This window comes from Monomorium pharaonis, chromosome 6 (assembly GCF_013373865.1).
Source record: "Monomorium pharaonis isolate MP-MQ-018 chromosome 6, ASM1337386v2, whole genome shotgun sequence".
Lineage (NCBI taxonomy): Eukaryota > Metazoa > Arthropoda > Insecta > Hymenoptera > Formicidae > Monomorium > Monomorium pharaonis.
The window spans coordinates 10062406-10083753 of NC_050472.1; the positions used below are offsets into that span (position 1 = coordinate 10062406).

A 21348-nucleotide genomic window follows, 5' to 3' on the forward strand; every position below is an offset into this window, starting at 1 on the left:
TGTTTACGTTAACTATACAAACAGTAGAATTAAGCTTTTGCCAATTAATCTAATTAATTCTTTAATTAATTCTTTAATTCTACAATCTGGTAAAATATTTGGAAATAAATCTTGACGCAAAATTAAGATAAAAGGAATATATTTTTAAAAAGTAAAAGCGATAGACTTAAGTATAAAAAAATGTACTAGCTGACAAAAAGAAATTTCATGATAAACTGCTATTACATGAGCAGATTTTGAAACCTATAAAAAAAATTATTGAATGAAGAACTCAAAAACTTATTTTGATTAACATATAATAATAATAATAATAATATAAAAATAAAGTATTTTATTCAAATTTTCTGCAACTATAAAACCAAAAACAACATAAATTTTAATATATGTATGCATGAAGCATAATAATATATCCAAATTTGTAGAAAGACATTGATAGCAATTGTTATACAAGACAGAGTTTGTTCCAGAGCTTGTATCTTTTTCTTTTTTTATGTAAAGAAAAAGATACACTCTGAACTAGTGCAATTAGTACGGCCAAGTAAAATTTCAAAATTTGGAATAAAATTCGCGATTTGAAATTAATTTCGTGTTTTGTTATAAAATAAAATTCTACTCAAAAGATATTAGCACGCATAAAACAAATATAATTTTATTTTGTTGTATTTTGAATTCGCTTAATGCGAAAAGATTTTATTTCAAATTTTATTTAATTGTGAGATTGCACTAAGCCAAGCAACCTAAAAAGTATTCAAACTTTTTAAAATAAAATACTCTTTAAAATACTTTTAAAATATCAAAAAAACATTGCTTGTAAATACATAATGAAGACATAGAAACCTTGAATTGGAAACCATTAGCAATTAAGTCAAAAGATTTGTGTAAAACAAAAAAAAAAGTTAAATTACCCATGTTGGGAGTTTAACTACTGGATCCAAGTATGATAGCAAGAGAAAATTGCATAACGTAACATAATTTTACTGAAATGTAAATAGCTTGTGCAATCTAAGATATTCCCAGTAGAGAAATTTAAATTAGTATTCTTGTAAAATTAAATTAAGAATAAAATGTTAGTCTATAAGAAGTACTAGGTACATTGTATAAACGTCTTGGTGTTTATTTAAAAAAAAAAGGTAATAGCTATTTGTATGGTTAAAACAACTATAAATATATAGTTGGCACCCAAAATAAATTACAATTAAATTATGACAATTGTAATCGTTTTTTTTTTTCAACACAGAATGCTGTCAAAGAACATTTTTAATTTTAAATTATATGCTAAGCTTTAAATGTGAAAATTATTTCTATAAAAGTTGAGACCCAGAATGAGAAGAGTGCAAACATCAATTGCTGGATGGACAATATGCGTGCGCGATGCCTGTCTCGTTATCCACGATAAACTTAACAATTACATAACCGGGTTACGTAAATTGGAATCAACGCAAAAAATTCCGAAGTTTCAAACTTTTCGCATTTCCCGGACCGAATTTTCGGAGTCGTTGAGTTTTCACTTCAACAGAGCCGGCCTGGCATCATCAGCAACCGCTTGCCAGTATCAGCAGCATCTGGACCAGCGCTCGCCTCATCTCTGGCTCTGTAGTCCGGTACAACGCGCTCGTCACCAGGACCACGCCCTCGGCGAAGACCCGACGCCGACGCCGTCGTCCCTTCCTCCCCTCTTGAACGTCCGCTCCCGCCACCCCCGACCACTCTTTCTCCTTCTCTTTCTCTTTCTCTCTCTCTCTATCCCTCTTTCTCCGCTGGCAACCCTCGCGCCTCACCCGCCGCCTTCTCGCCAGCCAGTCTGACGGCCCCCCAGGATCTCCTCGTCAGAGCGACTCGACTCGTCGTCGACGGTGACTCGCGCGTTGCCCCGCGCCAGTCCGCCACCGACCTCGCGATTGTCCACGTCGTCGTAGTCGCCACCCGTCGTCGCCGTCGCGTCGTGCCGTGCCTGGTGGTGGTGGTAGGTGAATGATCAGTGCGCGCAAAAGGGAGAGGGGGAGAGAGAGAGAGAGAGAGAGAGAGAGAGAGAGAGAGAGAGAGAGAGAGAGAGCCGAAAACCGAGCACACTCTAGTTGTTGACTTGGTACTGATCAAGGGGGTGAGCCGGCGATCGATCGATCGTTAACGCCGGGATCGATCGATCTGGGATCAAGAGGAGCGATAGTCGCGCGATCAGGTGTCACGTTTGCTCCGCGACGAGGGTGTCTTGATCCCAGGACCAAGTTGCTGGATGACACTGATGACAGGTGGTGGTGAACGCTAATCAAAGAAGAGTCAGTGCCCACGGTGGTGGCCCTGGGGACATTCGGTGTCTGCCGGGTCCAGGAGACGCGGAGTTCGTCAAACTCGGAAGCAGCCGCGTCATATGGTACGTTACAATCACCTGGTGTATGCAGTATATATCGTGATAGATATCGTGTAACAGTGTAGATTTAGGCTACAGCGGGAGATGAGTAGTGAGGAGGAAGCGTTCTTGTTTGGTCTGGTGTAACGAGCTCAAGTTATACTCGTATAACAGGAGATGTTGAACGTAACTGGTTAGTGGCTTCGGCGAAGTCACGTTTCAGCATTTAACTTTTTAACGGGTAGACGCGAAAAACTTTGTGCTTCCTTTGAAAGCGCTCCAGGTGCATCAAGGCGAACGATAAAACTGAAACTGAAAATAAAACTGAAAACGCCGAGTCGCACTACTCACGTTTGAAGAAAATTGCTTTTGGGATTTGCCTCGAAGTGTCACATTAAAAATTCGAGTCGTATCCCCCTGTAGAATTCCATGGAGTGGAAAATTATTTGGAACCGCTTATTAAAATCGACATTTTGAATAATAAAAAAAAAACGAGAAAACATAATATACTTGTATCATTATTATTATTATTATTATTATTTGCAGTATTGTAAAATGTAAACGTATTCATAATTAGGAGAAATAAATTGTTGAATTAATGAAGATGACAAAACAAATGTTGTGTATAAAAATACAAGTTTAACGAATGTGTCATTAATTTTTAAAAATGGCACACATACAATATTATATTATAAATTTAAATCAACGATAAAAATTAGAGTCAACATCTGCGTCTGTTTCCTTATATAATTTTCCACTACAGCATTCCTCTACACCCTGCTGTTGCAAACGGAGAAGTCGAATCCCTGACGAGCTCGCAGCTCGTCGTAAATTTTGCTGCGATATAATTTGTTTTCCTCATGTTGGCGGGTAGAAAATATACTAGACTACGTTTTCGCGTTGTTTTCGATGATGTAACTGCGTGACGACGACGACGACGACGACGACGACGACGACGGCGAGACGGCGCGCAGCGGGCTCGTAGCCGAGCGTGAGACTCGGCATGGCGCCGAGCGGAATTTTGACGTTCGCATATAGAGCACATGTTTCCTCCAGACCAGGAAAACCGCTTAATTAAAATCCTCTAAATCCTCTAATTAAAATTGTCGCCTGATTGCGGGAGAATTGTGAAGGGCGGCGACGTGATGGGTAGAGTGACGTCGACGGCATCTTCGCGGTAACAAGTAGTAACGGATCGCGTGCGAAAATGGTCAGACATCGGACCGCGATGGGATGGAATTTCCCGATCCCGGCATACTATCGTTAACTGAACTTCATTCCGTCATTTGCAAATTGTGATTCGGTTAAAAAGTTAATTAATTGAATGTTGCCAAAGTAATTAATTTTTTCACGCTTGATGACACTCTTTCAGCGACGATCTTAATTAAATAATTAATTAATTAATTGATTTTCATCAGTGCGGTGCCCCGCACGTGTTATTCTAGATCACATAATTCATCTAATTCCTCTTATAAAAATTTAATACTGAGCAGTATTAAATTGGTCAGCAATTATTACTTATTTGGAGTGTTAAAAGTACCAACGAATTTTAATATCTAAAATGAGTATTAATTATTGGCTAATTTAATACTGCTCAGTATTACATTTTTATAAGGGTCTTTGCGATACAATGAGCAAAAAAAACAAGTAATTATCCTTAATTGGTTTATATATATATATATATATATATATATATATATATATATATATATATATATAGATATATATATATATGTGTGTGTGTGGTGTGTGTGTGTGTGTGTGTGTGTGGTGTGTGTGTGTGTGTGTGTGTGTGTGTGTGTGTGTGTGTGTGTGTGTGTGTGTGTGTGTGTGTGTGTGTGTGTGTGTGTGTGTACGGATGTATGTCGTATATTGTCTACATTGCATCATATCATCTTAGTTTGTTTTTCTGCGTAAGAAAACAATCTATAAGAATTAAGCTAATTTACTTTGCGACACTTTGTGTTTAAGAAAAAAATTTATCTTTGTCGAAATCGTGGAAATTTATTTTGTTATCTTCCCTTCTCAGTCGCGGAAAATTAATGCTCGTCGAAATATAACGCTTCTGAATGCTGGCACGTGACGCGAAAATCTCACACTGACGTTTATTGAGTCAGCTCGGATATCTTACCGGACGATCTCCATATGCTACCGACAATGTGTAATTCTTTTCAGGAATAATTGGACGATGCTTAATAAAAAATTCATTAATATAGATTGTGGGTCTAAAACAAATTAACTTAAAAGTTCAGGCTCTTTCATGTCCGTTTTAACAATTACAATTAAATTAAACCTTATTTTAATTGTACAATTTAACTTATTCTACAAATTTACAAAAATTATTCAGTATAAAGACAGTTGAATTTCGGTATTCAAATTATATTTATCAACATCAGCGTTTGCTGTTTTCAATATAAAATTATCTAGATAACTATCGATAGGTAAAAAAGTGGCTTTACCTTACCTTTTTTTAGGCTAATAGAATATGTATTATCTTTATCTTAGAAATTAAAAAAATGTAAAAATTATTTTTTTTAATTATCCAAGTTACAATGTGAAAAACGAGTATAAAATATTCAAATCTTTAATTATATTCTAAGTTATCATTTATTACAGGGAAATTTTTTAAATAATAATAACAGATTGTAAGTCTGAAAATAAAAACGCAATACAATAAAAATTGCTGAAAAACGGTTCAAAAACTTTTATAAAGAACTTCGTCGGATATATTATAATGTGAGTTATATACTTCTTCTATACTTTTTAACTTTAATTTTTATTTGCATATTGATTTAAAAATAAAAAGAATTATTTTCTGTCAGGTTGAAAAACATATATTTTCAAGAAATTAAGATTTTTATATAAATTGTTTATTAATTAAATAAAAATAATGAATATATTGTCATTATATTACAATATAAATTGTTTAACAATAATATTATCTTAAAATTACCTACATAAAGTAATATATTATTTGATCTTTTGTCTAGATAAATTTAAAAATTTTTAATTTATTTTCTTTATCTTTATTTAAGATGTTTACATGTAATTTATGTAATCTTTAGATAATTTGAAGTTATTTAATAACAATTGATATTGTCAATTAATAATTCAGTCAATGCAAATTTTTGCGGTATTACACACTTATAGCTTTGTGAAAATACAAAAAGTAAAACTTTGGCAAAAAAGTGTTATTTCCAGAATGCAATAATTTTCGATACACATAGAAAAGTGCAGTGTTGCATTTCTGTGCTTTTACCAGATGTCGTCTTGCCGAAACCTCGTCAGCATCAATCTGGAACGTTGACATGCGTAAAAGTGTAACGGCTTCCTTATCACACTTGTCAGTAACACGTGCGATACCGTGTAAATATAAAGTTGACGTTTCATTTAAAAAACTTAAAGAAGAGTTACGACGAAAAACTTATTAATCAAGATAAAAAATTTTATACTAACTGTAATAACTTGGCAAAAAGGGGGTTTAATGACTTTTAATAAAAAAAAAATAGTTTGAAATAAATTATGATTTTCGCTTTCTGACACTTTTCAAATCTTCTTTTCGAATCTCTCTTCTCTAAAATTTACGTTACAGATTACAATTTGCAGAGTGCGCCGATGCTTTTCACACGTTCTACGTCGAATCAGTACATGATTTAAGTGCCATAAGTGCACAGTTTGTGAAAATAACCGAGTGGCCGAGGCATGTCGGAAAATTCGAAACGCTCGCGACTAATGGACCTTGCTGAGTCAGCAGTATTTTCTACTGGGGTAACACGAATTGCTTGACTCGCATATTTCAAGTTACTCTTGGATTGCATATTTTCCATATTTTATTACAATGAATATTATATTACAGAAAAGTTTGTTGTGTAATTGTATATAAATATGTATTATATACAGATTATGATACACATATCAGAAACTAACAGAAATTATTTATAACAAAATATGAATATATATGTAAAACAATAAAATTATGAAGTAGAAGCCACTGCAAGTGAGCTCTTAAAATATCCAGAGCTTTTCATTTCTCGTATAAAGATCACTGTCAAAGATATTTAAATAGCGTTGATTTCAAAAAGGAGCAGTTTAAATACTCAGATAGAGAAGAGATCTGAACAATAGGTCTCACGTGAGTGTCTGCAGCATGAAAATACGCGAGAGACAGCGTCAAGTGTCGCATCGATTGCCAATTCCGAATCTTTTGTCTGGCGGGTCGCGTGAATAATTTCAAAATAAGACGTCTAGTCTAACGGAAAAAGACAATAGGAGAAAATAATTGATTTATGTAGTACCCTGGCGAGAAATCGATAGTCAGTTTAAATTACTCTAAACGCCCGATAAAATTTTTTTAAATATATCTATATCTGTTTGTACTAGTATTTTTTGTAAAATTTTTGATTGTTATAAAGAAACAATAGTCATACAGAAATAAAAACAGAAACTATTTAAAAGGGTAATTCTTGCACTAATTCTTTTATTATACAAAAAGCTAGGTATAAAAAATAAGAGAAAATGTCCATGTATAATCATATATTCTATAAATCAAAAATATATATGATTATACGTGAGCAATTTTTTTCTTATTTCTTCAAACTTAATTTTGTTTTTGCAAAAATTATCTTTTTAATTAGTTTCTGTTTTTTTTCAATATGACTATTATTTATTTTACACAGAAAAAAAAACTATTATAACGTATATGGACGTGTTTTATATACATTTATATATCTTTTTATATAAAAAACTTTTTACCGGGTGTACGGTGATTAACTGTAAAATGTTTGCTAATTAATTTTTACAACGGCCATTAGTAACAGTCGGGGCAATTGATCATCGTAAGCGACAGTTTGAATAATATTAATGTCCCACTGTTAATACACGGGGGGTAATAAAAAATCACATAATTGGGTCGTAGATTATCGTCAGTGAAAAAAGGAAGAGGAAACGTGCGTTATATACGGCTTATATATACTTTTTGAGGAAATCGAACGTTCGGATAGTTCATCCCGGCGATAAATGAGTATCGGGCAATTGGCGAGTATGTTTATCGGGATCGGGAAAGGAATTCGCCATCGTAAATTTATCGTCTTATTTACTCGCATCAGCGGCTATGTTTGTCGGCGAGTATCGAATGCGAGTGCTCCGCCGATGTATGAGAGGAAACAGCCCGGATGTATGGGCGAGCAGATCGAATAGGATGGAGTTCCGTGTATATACACCGTTCGACCACGTAACCCGCAATTTTTCGCGGAGGACGGGTTGGTTCGCTCCTCGAGAGGGGCGCGGGGGGGTGGGGGGGAGAGGGAGGATCGACGGGTTAAAAATGCCCGGTTATTCTGCGCGTCTTTATTTATGCCTGCCTTATATCTACCGCGGGCTACCGCGGGATTTATCGCCAGCTCTCATTCCGCGAGCGATACCGATATACGTATATGTGCCAAAGCGCTAATTCCGCGCCCATTCTTACGTCTTCTTCCCGCCGCGCCAACCTTCGCCCGACTTAACTTCGCCCGCGCGCGGCGAATTATTTTCGGTCGGAATTCTGCGGGTCCGCGCTGATTCATGCGCGATTTAAATCATTAGGCCGCGGGATCTGGGGTGCGCGGGCACGCGATTGTGCCGGTCGGCCCGAGATTTATTATCGGCGCGGTATTGTCGCCGCTAATCCAGTCAGCTTTTAATCGTGCGAAAGGGAAAATCGCGCGATATATGTCGAGATAAAAGGCCGAAACTTTCTCTTATGTAGTAATTGTTGTTAGCCCGGGTATGGGTTGTCACCGTTGATTTTGTAAATATTTTCCTGCGTTACGTTGTGAATGTTTGTCTTAGTTAATTACGGTTAATAAGGGAAACAAGCTGAATTTGGTAATATTACGTAAAATTACGACAGTAAATTGAATAATTAATGGAATAGTTAATAGTATATTAAATTACTTATGCGCGTTACACGTGGCCCCACTACCACGTATGGAGTTTTCGGAGTGTATTATCAGTCGGAGCACAATTTATTACATAAAATACAGCATAAACAAATAAACTTCTAGAAAGAAACATTACTAATAGGATTATTAAAAAATAAACTTGTACTGTAACAGTCTCATACTCTAAAGCATATGGCTCTGTAAAGAATAAAGAAGCATTGTATTAAAAAATTTTATAAAAAGTTTTCATTTTTTTCCAAGTTTTCTTTCTAATTATAAAAATAGATACAGTTACAAAAATAATTGTTTAGAGTATCGGAGAGCTTATTATTATACTACAAATTCACCAAAAATTATTTTTTTGAGGTGAAAACTCGATTGGAAAACTTTTGCCAGTCATATGTTTCCATTAAAAGCATATTAAATTTTTGTTTAAATTTAACAGATTCACTGGTCTGTTATTAACAAAATTGTATTTAAAGTTTAATAAAATTTCAGCAAAACATTAATTTTACTTTATCTTTGTTTCTATCTAATTTTACTTAAGTATGAAAAGATGTGTAGATAAAAGAACTTGTGTTAATTTTTAAAAAATGGTATTAAATATATAATAAAAAATCATAAAAAGTAATATTAAATTAATAATATTAAATAATATTAAATAAACAAGATTTAATTTTATATACAGCTACACAAATCTAATTTCGAACAGAATTTTGGAAGTTTATTTTATACTACAAATCAAAAAAGGATACTTTTAATGAAAATGCATCATTGGCAAAGATTGTGACTTCCCATTGAATTTTTTCTTAAAAACCATAATGTTTGGCAGTATCAAATAAACAAACTCCTACTACATGAGCTATTTAAAAAAGTAGTTAATTTTTGGCTAAATTTTTTAACTTGATTAAATTTCTTAGTTTAAATGTCTATGTATTTCTATTAAATACATAAATACTTGAATTTTAATTCAAGTATTTCATGTATTTAAGTTAAATGCATAAATACTTTACCTGAAGAAATATAATTAAGTTAAAAAATTTAGTTAAATTATTTACTTTTTTCTCAGTGCACCCATATTCTGTGACTAATTATGAGTAATTAATTTCGTAGATTTTATACATAAATAAATTCATTGATCGAATATTCAGCATAATTTCGTGTATTTTATATTTGAAAAACTTACCTCCACATCATTATTACCTTCACATCAATTTCCATTATGTTGCTGCATAATTATGCAGCCGCATGTAATTATCCAGCAAATTCAAGGTTTTAAAACTTACTCTCACGATAGCGAGGAGCCGCCGCCGTCCATGTTCTTTTTAGGTCAGCAAAAAGGTTCGCACTTGTCGGTGGGAAATTTGACGTCGCAACTTGCCGTGGCGATTATGAAACCATTAAGATACGCGATCTACCTTATGGGACACGTAACGTAGATCAACGTATAGTCGCGATTAATTACGTAAAACAGCCCCGTCGTTAGGAATCTACATAATAACCTGGTTTGTAATTAACGTGCACGACTTTGTGTATTTTCCTTGTAACATCTTACTTGTAACGTTGCGAGCCGCTACCCCTCGCTTTGCCACGGGTTTAAATGCGAGGCAAACGACGCGTCTCGCAGGAAACAAGAAGGATGCGCCTCGGATTACCGGTAGTTACGAATAAAGATACGACGGTGCAGCGGCTTACGAATTCCGGATGACAATCGATTATGTACCCGCACGCGTTCCTACATACCATATAAATCCGACGACTATTCAGCGACGACGGGCATTAAGAGCGGCCAACCTGAGAGGGCTGTAATTCTCCAGCTTAAGCGTTTACGCAGTTATTGTTCCGTGATAAATCGCCGGAGTATGCGTGGCATGCATATCTCGTGGGGGTCGCCTGTGCAGCAATCCGTTTTGTTAATTAGTGCATGAAAACGATTCGCCAGAATTTACAAGGCGTTTCGATGATAAGAGACGGAGAGAGAGAGAGAGAGAGAGAGAGAGAGAGGAGGGAGAGCACCGCATTTTCGTGAATTTGTTAGATAAGGGCTTACGCTTCCTTTTCCTTTTGATTGTGTTTCAAAGAACACTAACATTGGTCACGTTCTTTGATTTCTATAACGATGACAATCAAGTTATAATTAAAATCGGGATTGCATCTCATTATATTCTGCTGCAACAAACATTTTCGAGACGTTTGTCGATGCGCGGCTTCTGAAAAATCTCAGAAAAATCTTAGTAGAAATCTGTACCTCGAGATTAAATTTTGATATTTATATATTTTTTAAATTATTTAAACTATTATTATTTTTAATTCAAATTGTTTATAAATAGTTGATATTTACATAATTTAATTAAAAATATATAGCTTTTTGCAATATCTTACTATTTATAATAATTTTCTTTGTTTATAAACCCGGTATACAGTTTATAAACAAAGACAAATAGTAAAAAAAGGGTGATTGTATTTAGAAATACAGTATATTTGAAACAACAATTTTATTTTTTTAATGGTCAATTATAAGTTATAAAATTATATATAAAAAATAAAAGTAATTTGAAATAAATATTGACGATAAATAAATAAAGAAATTTAAACATTTAACATTGCAACATAAAATCAACATTTTATAAAATACAAATAAAATATAAAACAAAATTTTGTTTAATCTAAAACTTAAAATAAAGTTAAATTTAAAATTGATTTTCTTATAAATAATCAAGAAACGAAACCATTGTCTGAATAAATTTTTTATTATTTCTACTTTTTTCTCTTATTTTTTCCTTTATTTTCTTACGCTTTTTTTATATTTTTCTAACGTTTCAGCGTTTAGATTTTTTTAATTTTAGATTCATACTTTTTTTTTGAGTTGCAGTTTTCAGAAATAGTATAATATTAAAAAGTGACTTTTTTTATTATTGTAGTAGATGAACAAGCAAATAGTTGGAGGTTGATATTAAATTTGAAATTAGATCTGGAATTGTTTGAAATAGTTCAAATAACGTCGCTGGAAGATATGTTTAAAAAATAAAAATGGTGTATCCAGCATATTGTTCTGAAGATATTGAGTCTGCTTAAGTATATTCTTAGGTATAACAATATCACTTAAAATACAGAGTATGTTGAAATTGAACACAAGTAGAAATGTAATATTTCAAATATATTAAATAATAGCTAAAATTACACAGAGTAGTATTATATTTAATTCTTTTGTACAAACTTTTCACAAAATTAAAGAAAAAATAATACAAAAAGGTATTTATAAACTATTAATAGTAAAAATTAAATTCTTCATTAATTTACAAAACACGTAATTATATAGATTAAAAATAAATAATGACTAAAATAATATATCTACCAATTAAAAATCTTGTTATTGTTGAATAAATAATTAGCTTGTTCCAAGGTATAATGTATATCTCTATATATATAAATGCAATAGTCTTCTTTATTTACATTCACAAAAAGTATTATTTTTAATTTATTGTATAAATATTAAATTTAAATTTTTCCTTTCCAAGTAAAATAAAAAAGAAAGAAGATAGTCACGTTCGCCAAACACATTTAATTAATTAAATAAAGATAATAATACTGCTGTAATTTCTCGTGGAAACTGAAATCACGATTGTTGCTATCGAATCCAGCACGTTTATTGACTTTCATATAGGCGAGCAGTCTCTTTCGGAAAAGATATATTTAAAAACATGTGCATTGATAGAACCGACTTCGATCTCGAGACTACCAAGTATGAAATCTTTGAGCGCTTTTAAACATGAAAGGCCCTTCAAATCCGCTCTTCTTCTTCTTGTAATATAAACAGTCACTCGGGAATTCAATATCGTCTTCCTTAAAACCGGATTTGTCTACGTATACATTTTCTTCCAAGAAATAATTTAAAGCGATATATGAAATTAGAAGAACGATTGTATTATGTATGGATTTGAGCTTATAACAATATGCGAATGTTTAAATGTGAATTGTCGAATCGGCTAAGATTTGAATTTAAATTTCTATGGTTCAAATCTGAATTATACAAAAATTTTGCATAAGAGTTTCAAATACAAATCATATGTATTGACAATCTTACAACATCGTATTTAAACAAAGTGTCTTTATAAAGAAAAATCATTTATTTTATAAAGAAAGAATATCATTCTGTTAGGTTGTATTTCTTATTATAATCGACATAATTAGTGTGAAATATTTTTCACTAGAAAAAGTAAGATAGATATTTTATGAAGATACAAAATAAGTTCTAAGGACATTCTCATATTTTTAAAAGTAATATCTCATTGTTAGAGATCTTAATAACATATTTATTCAAAAATATCTCTACATTAGAATAGAATACCCTGTGAATGATTTGACATGTTAATTATTATTTTTTAAGCATAATTTTTTTACTGTACAAAACACTCGAATATTTGAAAAGTTAAATTTAAAGGATAATTGGAGAGAATATAGAGAACATATCTACATATAATATTATTCAATTATAAATATTCGAAGACAAATTACAGAAAAAATCCATATTCCTACAACAATATTAAAATATTTATTTTAAAAATATTTGCGTAGGAAGAGCCATAAATATACAAAAATATAGAATTATTTCTGTGTGCTAGCTGAGCAAAAATTAAAAATATAATTGTAGTAATATAAATATAAACTAGAAAATATTCTATTAAACATGAAAAATATATTCTATTAAACTAGAAAATATATTCTATTGCAGCAATTTCTATAATATTATTTAATAAATATTGCAATAATTGTTTCGTAAGTTAAATAAAAAATTAACGCCCGACAAAATAAGACCAATATAATGGACAATAATGCTATTTCTTTGTCTTTTCTTTTATATGAGTCATTTAAAATATTGACATTTGATTAAAATTAAAGGAAAGCCAACTAATACTGTCATACCATTTTGCTTTTGCTTGCAAAATATTTTTTAAATAAAAGCTAAAAATAAAACTTTGAAATCGTAAATGTAAATTAAAAGATATATTCTATGAGATAGTGTAACAGCTTTTATAATAATGTTTCACATTTTAATAATTATAATTAATGTTTTCACAGTTAAAACTGAACATTTGAGAAATTGTGCTCCAAAAACTGATGAAATATCGATACAGTATAGAATTCAGACATCGTCTCGTAATAAAGAAATTAACTATAAAATAAATTGGTAAATTGATTTTGTAATAAAATATTTTTATGTATTAAATAATAAAATTTGTAAAATAAGAAGATTAAAATTAATCATTGTAAAAATAAAAGTAATTTGAAGGTTAAGAAATAAAAACAAAGTATTTGAGAAATGGATAATTTTTATGTAAAATAAAATTATGTTAAGAACCATATCAATGATCTATTATATTCTTTGTAACAAAGAAATTTTAAAAAGTAACTCGTTTCCGTTACTCGTTACTAAAAAAGTAACGATTCGTTTTTTAATACTCATATGCAATCTAATATATAAACAAGTAAAAAGTATCATAAACATCTTTAGGACACATTCAGACCTTGACAGAAATAAATGAGAAACAGAAAGACAGAAACCAATCAGAATTTGTGTTAATAATAAGTAGTAGAAGAACTTTCTGTTGTACAGCTTATTACTAGCGCAAGTAATTGGTTTCTGCCTTTCTGCTTTTTATTTTTCTATTAATGTCTGAATGTGCTTTTCTTTTTTTATCTAAAGCGCGTGATCTACTGAATAAAGATATAACTAAGGTAACGATGAAAGTAACGATTATATTCGTTACCGTTACTGTAAAAATGTAACAACGTTACCGTTACCGTTACAGATGGGAAAAAGTAACAATCATTACCAAAAATAAGTAACGGTAAAGGCGTTACAAGTAGCGCGTTCCAAACTCTGAATTTAACATACTAATAATAACATACTAATAATGTTAATTTAAGTTACATTTTACCAATTTGATCCGATTCGTCTAGACTTGTGTAAAGTTTTGTTTGATTCAAACAAAAAAAATTCTATTTAATTTTATTCGATTTGATGTCGTAAAACCTTGATTCACATGTCTTTATAAGCTAGTAGACACAGAGAATTGTCGACCGACCTTCCCAATGGATTAAACTGTTACAGGCCCTGTCGTCTGTGTATTTAACTGCTGTAACTACCGCAACACGCGCCAAAATTCAACGCTTCAACAAATCCACGAGATTAATTCTGTCTCAAATATATCAGCGAATCATTTGTTTACTGAAAATTTGTCGCAAAATATACACATGATAAGTTTGTATATAATTTATTTTGATCTTTTGATCAATAAGTTTTTCACAAAAATTTACGAATTTTGTGAGGAATAATCTTTCTTTGTGCTACAGTAAACTTGTTAAAGATATATTGATATTAATGTTGTATATGTGAACAACTGATAGAAATGCTATTTCGCCTTGATTCTTCGATGGCTCAGGATGAAAATAAATAAATGATTTCCATCTCTGTGCGTCGACTTGACGAAGAGCCAAACATCTGGGTTTATGTTTACTACACTCCATATTGATTTTGAAATCACACAGTGATATTGAAACATAACAAAGAACTTTAAATCATATTTCAAGAATTTCTCATTTGTCTCTCAAAAATGCGATCATCAAAACCATTGTGAACATTAATTAATTACAAGTTAATTTTAGTCGAAGTAATTTTCACTCATTTTAAAATATTATTACACGGAAAGTTCTGTTCGGCTGAACATATGCTTTTAAACAAAATTAAATTTTGAACGCTAATATAGCAATTTATATCACGGATAGGAAGTAATGAATATTACAAGTAACGACGTCATAATTTTTATAACGTATATAATGTAATGTTCAGGGTGACAATTTTTGACAAATTACGTTGTTATTACGCATTACTCGTTGAGAAAAAAAATCCTTAATTCTACATAATAAATCAACTGAAGAACAACTTTATTTAATAATAAGAAAGTAAGTAACTAGAGTAATGCATAAAGTTACTTGTCGGAAGTGATCGTACCCTGGCATTATCATTTTTATTGTAAAAAAAATGTAACGTTATTTTCAAATAAGTAAATTAAAAAAAAAAAAAAAACGAAAGTAACGATGACTCGTTACTCATAACGCGTTTCTTTCCATCTCCGTGCATTATCCAACTGGAATTTTACAAGCCAAACATTCTATTCCGAGTCATTCCGAGAATTCTTACGATATTTTCAGCGACATTTCAGGATATATTTCGCTTGCAAAAATAACAAAGTGAATCGTTACCAAGTGCGAAGCTAAAATTGCTGCGATCGTTACAGTTTCGCTTTGTGGAATGAAACTGATAACATTGGCACCACCACGTTCCATAGGTTTGCGCCGACGGAATGGGCGATAACATTTTTGGAACAAAAATTCAGAGCGTGGTCAATAACCGACCTTCGAAAGAGGCAAGGGCTCTCCCTCTCTCTCTCTCTCTCTCTCTCTCTCTCTTGACTGTGCTTACAAAACATTTAAAAATATCCGTCACGAGCGCAGATGCCCACGCGCGGAAACCTTGAGAAATTTCTTCTCTCTCAAGAAGCTATAAAAATTTTTTCCATTACCTACGAATTTCCAACGGAAGCACCAATTTATCTTGAACGAATCACTTTGTATTTACCGCAATATATTTTTAAAGTACCCTTTTCATGTACTTACGCCCCCGTATAAAATTCCCATCCCCGAGATGCTAATTTAGTCATGTGTACATTTTTAACTTGCCCCATATAAATAATTGCGTATTCGTAAAGTTTAATGTAGCGACGAAATAAAAAGATCATTGGCATGGCTGCCATAGTGAAGAAGAAATAAGAAAGAGATTAATAAGTAAACAAATAAATTTCTGATCACATAAAATTATCGTGAGTAAAAAAGGCACTCGTATTTTGCTACCTTAAAGTTCAAGAGGAGTCAAGCCGTGTAATTTTATTGTAGAATAAATAATCTATTCCTATAGAATCAAGTCGCGTAAGGGTAACTATCGGTATCTCACTTTCCATCAGCTCTCGCAAAAAGAACGATATAAAGAAAGTGGAACCTTATTTGAAAGCCGATATGCACACGCTTGGTGCTCCCATAATGCGCTGTAAAATTATGAGACGAGAGACGGTCGCAGGGAGGGAGATCCGCGCTCCCTTCGCACTTCTTCTCGTAGCGGTAAACAAGCACAGAAGCCGCAGAGTTTTGCCGGGGCACGTCCACCAATGTAAATAGATGTGGAACGCAAATAGGAGCAATTATAATCCCGTGCGCCCGAGTGAAACGTCGAGTTTCATTTAAGTTTACAAAAGAAGCGCCGTTACGAATGACAGCCGCGGAACTCGCGTTACTCGCAAACGTAAATTCGAAATTGCCCGTAAATTTAACATAATTTTTTACGCGCGCGTATTACAGATTAAAAGCTCTGCATTCTTTCAGATAGAATGGAAAATCTCACCTCAAACTTCTTCAAGCTGGAACGGATAGCGTAACGGATATTTCGTGAAATCTCATTAGCGCTCGACGGTAGTTATTAAAAGTTAAAGTAAAAATTAATTAAGCCACCCCATATTTTCTTTGAGTCCTCACTCGGGTTGAAGTAATGCGCGCGATGATGCAGTGAAATGAATAATTCATTGGCTGAAGAAGTTAAATCGCAAGACCATCGAATTAAATTTAATTAACGCGCCGATGTAGTTAACGCGTATACATTGTAACCGTAAATTACAAGACAATGCGCGCGAAGAAACTAATCTTCAGCGGAGTTACGTAACTCCGACAACGCGAAAGTCGATGGCGATTCGTCCAACGTGCGACCGTTGCGCGAGAGAAAAGCGTCGTCTCCGTCGATGTTTTGCGAGTATTTTTGCATCGCCGTTTTCCCCTTTCCTCACCCTTTCCCACCCCGCCAACCAACTGTCAGACGATAAAATAAAGTTGGAAGTTTTTAAAACAGAGGAGAACAGTAAGCGAGAACAATAGATATATACCAGCAAGAGAATATGAAAGGGAAAGAGACGACGGCTTTTCTTCTTTCTCTCTTCGCCTTTCTTTCCCTTGCTTCCCTTGCTTTCTTTGCCGAAATGACGGCCTGTTTTGACGATAGATATTTTTGGGCCCGCGAATTTATGGCTCGCTATTGAAACAAATGTGATTGAGTTATAGGGGAGATTAATTGTACCTACGTTAACAAATAACGAAGTTTTTAATAAGTTAAGTATTAGATCGACATGTGAACAAAAGAAAACGATTTTAGTGTTTAATAATATTTCCATATTAATCATTAACTGTAATTATTAATTGCTAACTATCAATTTATGATTTAAGTCTGTCAATCGTATTGACATGCAATTTATAGAATTGAAAAATATATTTAATAATTAAAATATAAAAATATTATTAAGCACACACTAAGATTTGACCGAAAAATAGCACTCTTTATTACTTTTATTGTAAGATTTTTAGTATTGGTAGTCCAGACCTATTACTTTAGATGTCATTTGTTTTTAACCTAAATAATTATGTATCCTGTACACATAGCTTTAGTTTTTACCATTAAAAGTTTGTTTTTTCATTTTTTAAATATTTTATTGTATTAATATTTTTTCTTCTAAATTTTTGAAAAAATTTTTACGAGAAATTTAAATATTCTATAAGATTTTGTATAATTTTAGTTATTATTTAGTATATTTAAAATATGCATTTTTATTTCTGTTAAACTTCAATATTTTTATATGAATTATTAAAAATTTAAATAAAAAATTTATTTTGTTTTATTTGTTTTGTATTTTATAAAGTATTGATTTTATGCTGTAATTTAAATATTAAAATTTTTTATTTATTCATCACCAAATTATTACTTACGTAAAATTAATTTTATAATAATAATAATTATATATATATATAATTATAATATTAATAAACTATAGTTTACTTAGCCGATTTATAAATATAGAGAATTAAATTATTTTATACAAATTTTGGTGTTTATTTTTATGTGTACAACATACACTATCTCTAGGTATCTTTTGTACTTAGGGAAATAGTTTATAAACAAAAAATTATTAAAAACAACATCTATAATATTATTCTATAAAGCAACATTTATTTAAGTTATATAAATTATAAATATAAATGATTTATAAACAACATTTTAAATAAAGACAATGATTTAAAAAATTCTAATTATCAAAATAAAAAGCGTTCCTAAATATAATAGTTTCTATGTCAATTCTATCTCAATCGTATTAATATTGATATAAAATCTAATCATGAATAATACATGAGATTATTTGAGCACTGGTGGTGAATCAGGAAACAAAATTAAATAATTAAGTTGAAGCCATTAATAATCACAGTTAATACGCATAAATTTCTAGATTACAGCTTGATAGAATATATTGTCAACTTTCCACCCGATCGAGCTCCATACAAAAGCACGTATAATTCCGCAACTGCTTGATTATTAATTAATTCTACGCTATATCCAAAATTCTGATACAGAATAATAAATAGCTTTCTAGTTTTGGTCGATTAAGCAAATCAGCCATTCCTTTGCAAATATACTATAATAATGTTAATTATAACTTACGTGCACAGTAACTTTATAAACAATATATATATAGTACATAGTTTACATCTGTGCATATATATATATATATATATATATATGTGTGTATATAACAAAAATGTATAAAATACTTTGTTCAAATAATTTTTCCAACATTTCAAAATTAATATTAAAATAAGACGATAAAAATTTTATTTAATTGTAAAACTTGTACTCTCACAAATTATATTTTGCACGTATTCGACAAAAAGCATTCTGCGGAGCATCGAAGTCCAATTTCGACCGATTAAACAATCAGTCGTTGTTTAATTATGCACAATTAGGCGCTGCCGATATATTCCTTCGCGAAGCATATTTTATTGCGCTTAATTGGATAGAAACTACGAAAGAGAATTCGCGATACACACGGATGCAATTGTGTTGAAATATGCATCATTACATTAGGACGAAGATCCATTATCAAGGCTTGAAACGGACGCGACAGTGACGGATTAAACCTCACAAGTGTCGGCAACGGTAATTTAATAATCGTACTCGGAGGGACCACGAAATCACGGTTTCAATCTACATAGATAATTAAAATTTGCTGCGACGAAATCAACATCTGCACGAGACGCGAACGAATCTGTCCTAGTTACAGTTATTTAAATATTTCTATAAGAAACTGTATTCTTTTTTTTTTTGTTCTCAACTTGGTTCCTAACTTCTTCACTTTCTTGCGATAAATCGGAAGATGCAATGGAGGCTGGTGCCAAGTGTACAATAAATAATGCTTCCGTGAAAGTTGTACTTGAAGAATGTCGCTATTTTCAGAGATATGGACTTTTGAAACATATAAATTTTACTACATCTTTTCTATTAATGTTATATTATTAATTTTTGCAATTTTTTAAAAATTATTGATTCAAAGAGAGATGGCCTCAACAAAAGTGACTAATATTCGAAAACATAATTCTTGTTAAAATTTTAGTCTATAGTTGTATTTCATCATTATTAGTTTCAATTATGTAAAATTAAATTAATAAGATGTTTTGATAATAAAATTTTACTTTCTGTTTATACATAAAGAAGAAGGTGGTAATGTGGTCACCCATTTACATATTATACAATAATTTTGTTAATAATTATTATTTCAAATTGAAACTTGACGATTATATTCATCAAAGTGTTGTTCATTAAATTTTAGATTCAAAGTTATGAAATATTTACTGTGTTACATATTACTCATAAAAATGTAGCGACACTGCATAACGGGTTGAAGAGAAGCAAGGATGGTAATATGACCACTATAAATATAAATGTAATAAACTGGATTTATTTGAAGAAAGTATGGGCATTAAGGAAATAAAACACTCTGTTGAAAAAAATGACTTTTATATCTCTAAGCGTGTACTGTCGAGAAAAGAAATAACAATAAGAGATTAACTTATTATTTAAAAAATATACAATATATAGACATAGTTTGAAATGAAACTTTTAATGCATTTTATAATAGTGCAATCAAATTTTTTAAAGTGTCATACTTTTTTAAATTTTCCCTCAATTTAAAAAATTTTAAAATTTGTTTTATAGCAAAACATATTTAATGATAAGTTCAAACATATATGATAAAGTTGTATTCTGAAAATGCATTTTTCAAAAATAAGCTAGAAGTACCTTTATATCGCTATTTGCGCGCTTTATCCATATCCGCTTTATACAGCTATTATAAATTAATATATATGTAAACATATAATAATTTATAAGAAGTATGTTGTTAGGTATGCAATTATATATATCTAAAAACACAATTTACCCTTGTGTGTATTTCTTGCCATCTCCCTATTGATTTCTGAGTCCGCAAAAAGCAAGAGTCTAACTTATTTTGTTAATTAAAAGTAATCCTTCAACTAGTTCTTGAAGTGTTTAACTTGACTTTTCATCCAATAATACCTGCAATTCGGCATCTTCAAACTTTTTTGATTGACCTGAACGTTTTTTGTCTTTCATATCGAAATTGTCACACCGAAATCGCCGATACCAATACTCGCATGTTTTAACCGATGGAGAAAACTCAGAATAAGTTTCTGAGGTGAATTGGTAGGCTTCAGCAGCTATTTTCTTCGAATCGAAGCAATAAAGCAGTAATGTCGAAAATGTTCTTTACCATGCTCCATTTTCAATCGCACAAAAAGTCATGTAGTTATGTATACGAATGCACATGCCATGTATCAAATTATTTTTAGAAATGTTTAAACATTAAAAAGGCCTATCAACTTTCAAAATATTTTCAGTAGATTTGCACCTATAACCATCTATATTAAGCACTTAAACTTAATCAGAACATCTAATACAAAATCATTGTAAACAAATTGAAAATTACGTATTTTTAATCTACATTCTCTTAAATCTGAATTTTCAAATACTGAAGGTATATCTGAAAAAGTACTTTTTTTTCTTCTATTTGAATATCTTTATTTTGTTTTTCACTTTGACAATTAAATTCTTCATTTACAGATTAATATCACATTAAT

At 31.3% G+C, this 21348-nt stretch overlaps 1 protein-coding gene across 1 annotated transcript in view; it reads left to right on the forward strand.

Moving 5' to 3' along the window:
* The first annotated feature begins 1841 nt into the window (after positions 1-1841).
* The window catches only part of LOC105838082 (receptor-type tyrosine-protein phosphatase kappa), a 106988-nt gene continuing 87481 nt past the window's right edge, over positions 1842-21348 (forward strand). Inside the window, exon 1 of the mRNA XM_028190551.2 lies at positions 1842-2371. Coding sequence (XP_028046352.1) covers positions 2369-2371 — 3 coding nt within the window. The 5' untranslated portion in view covers positions 1842-2368. The remainder of the gene's footprint in view (positions 2372-21348) is intronic.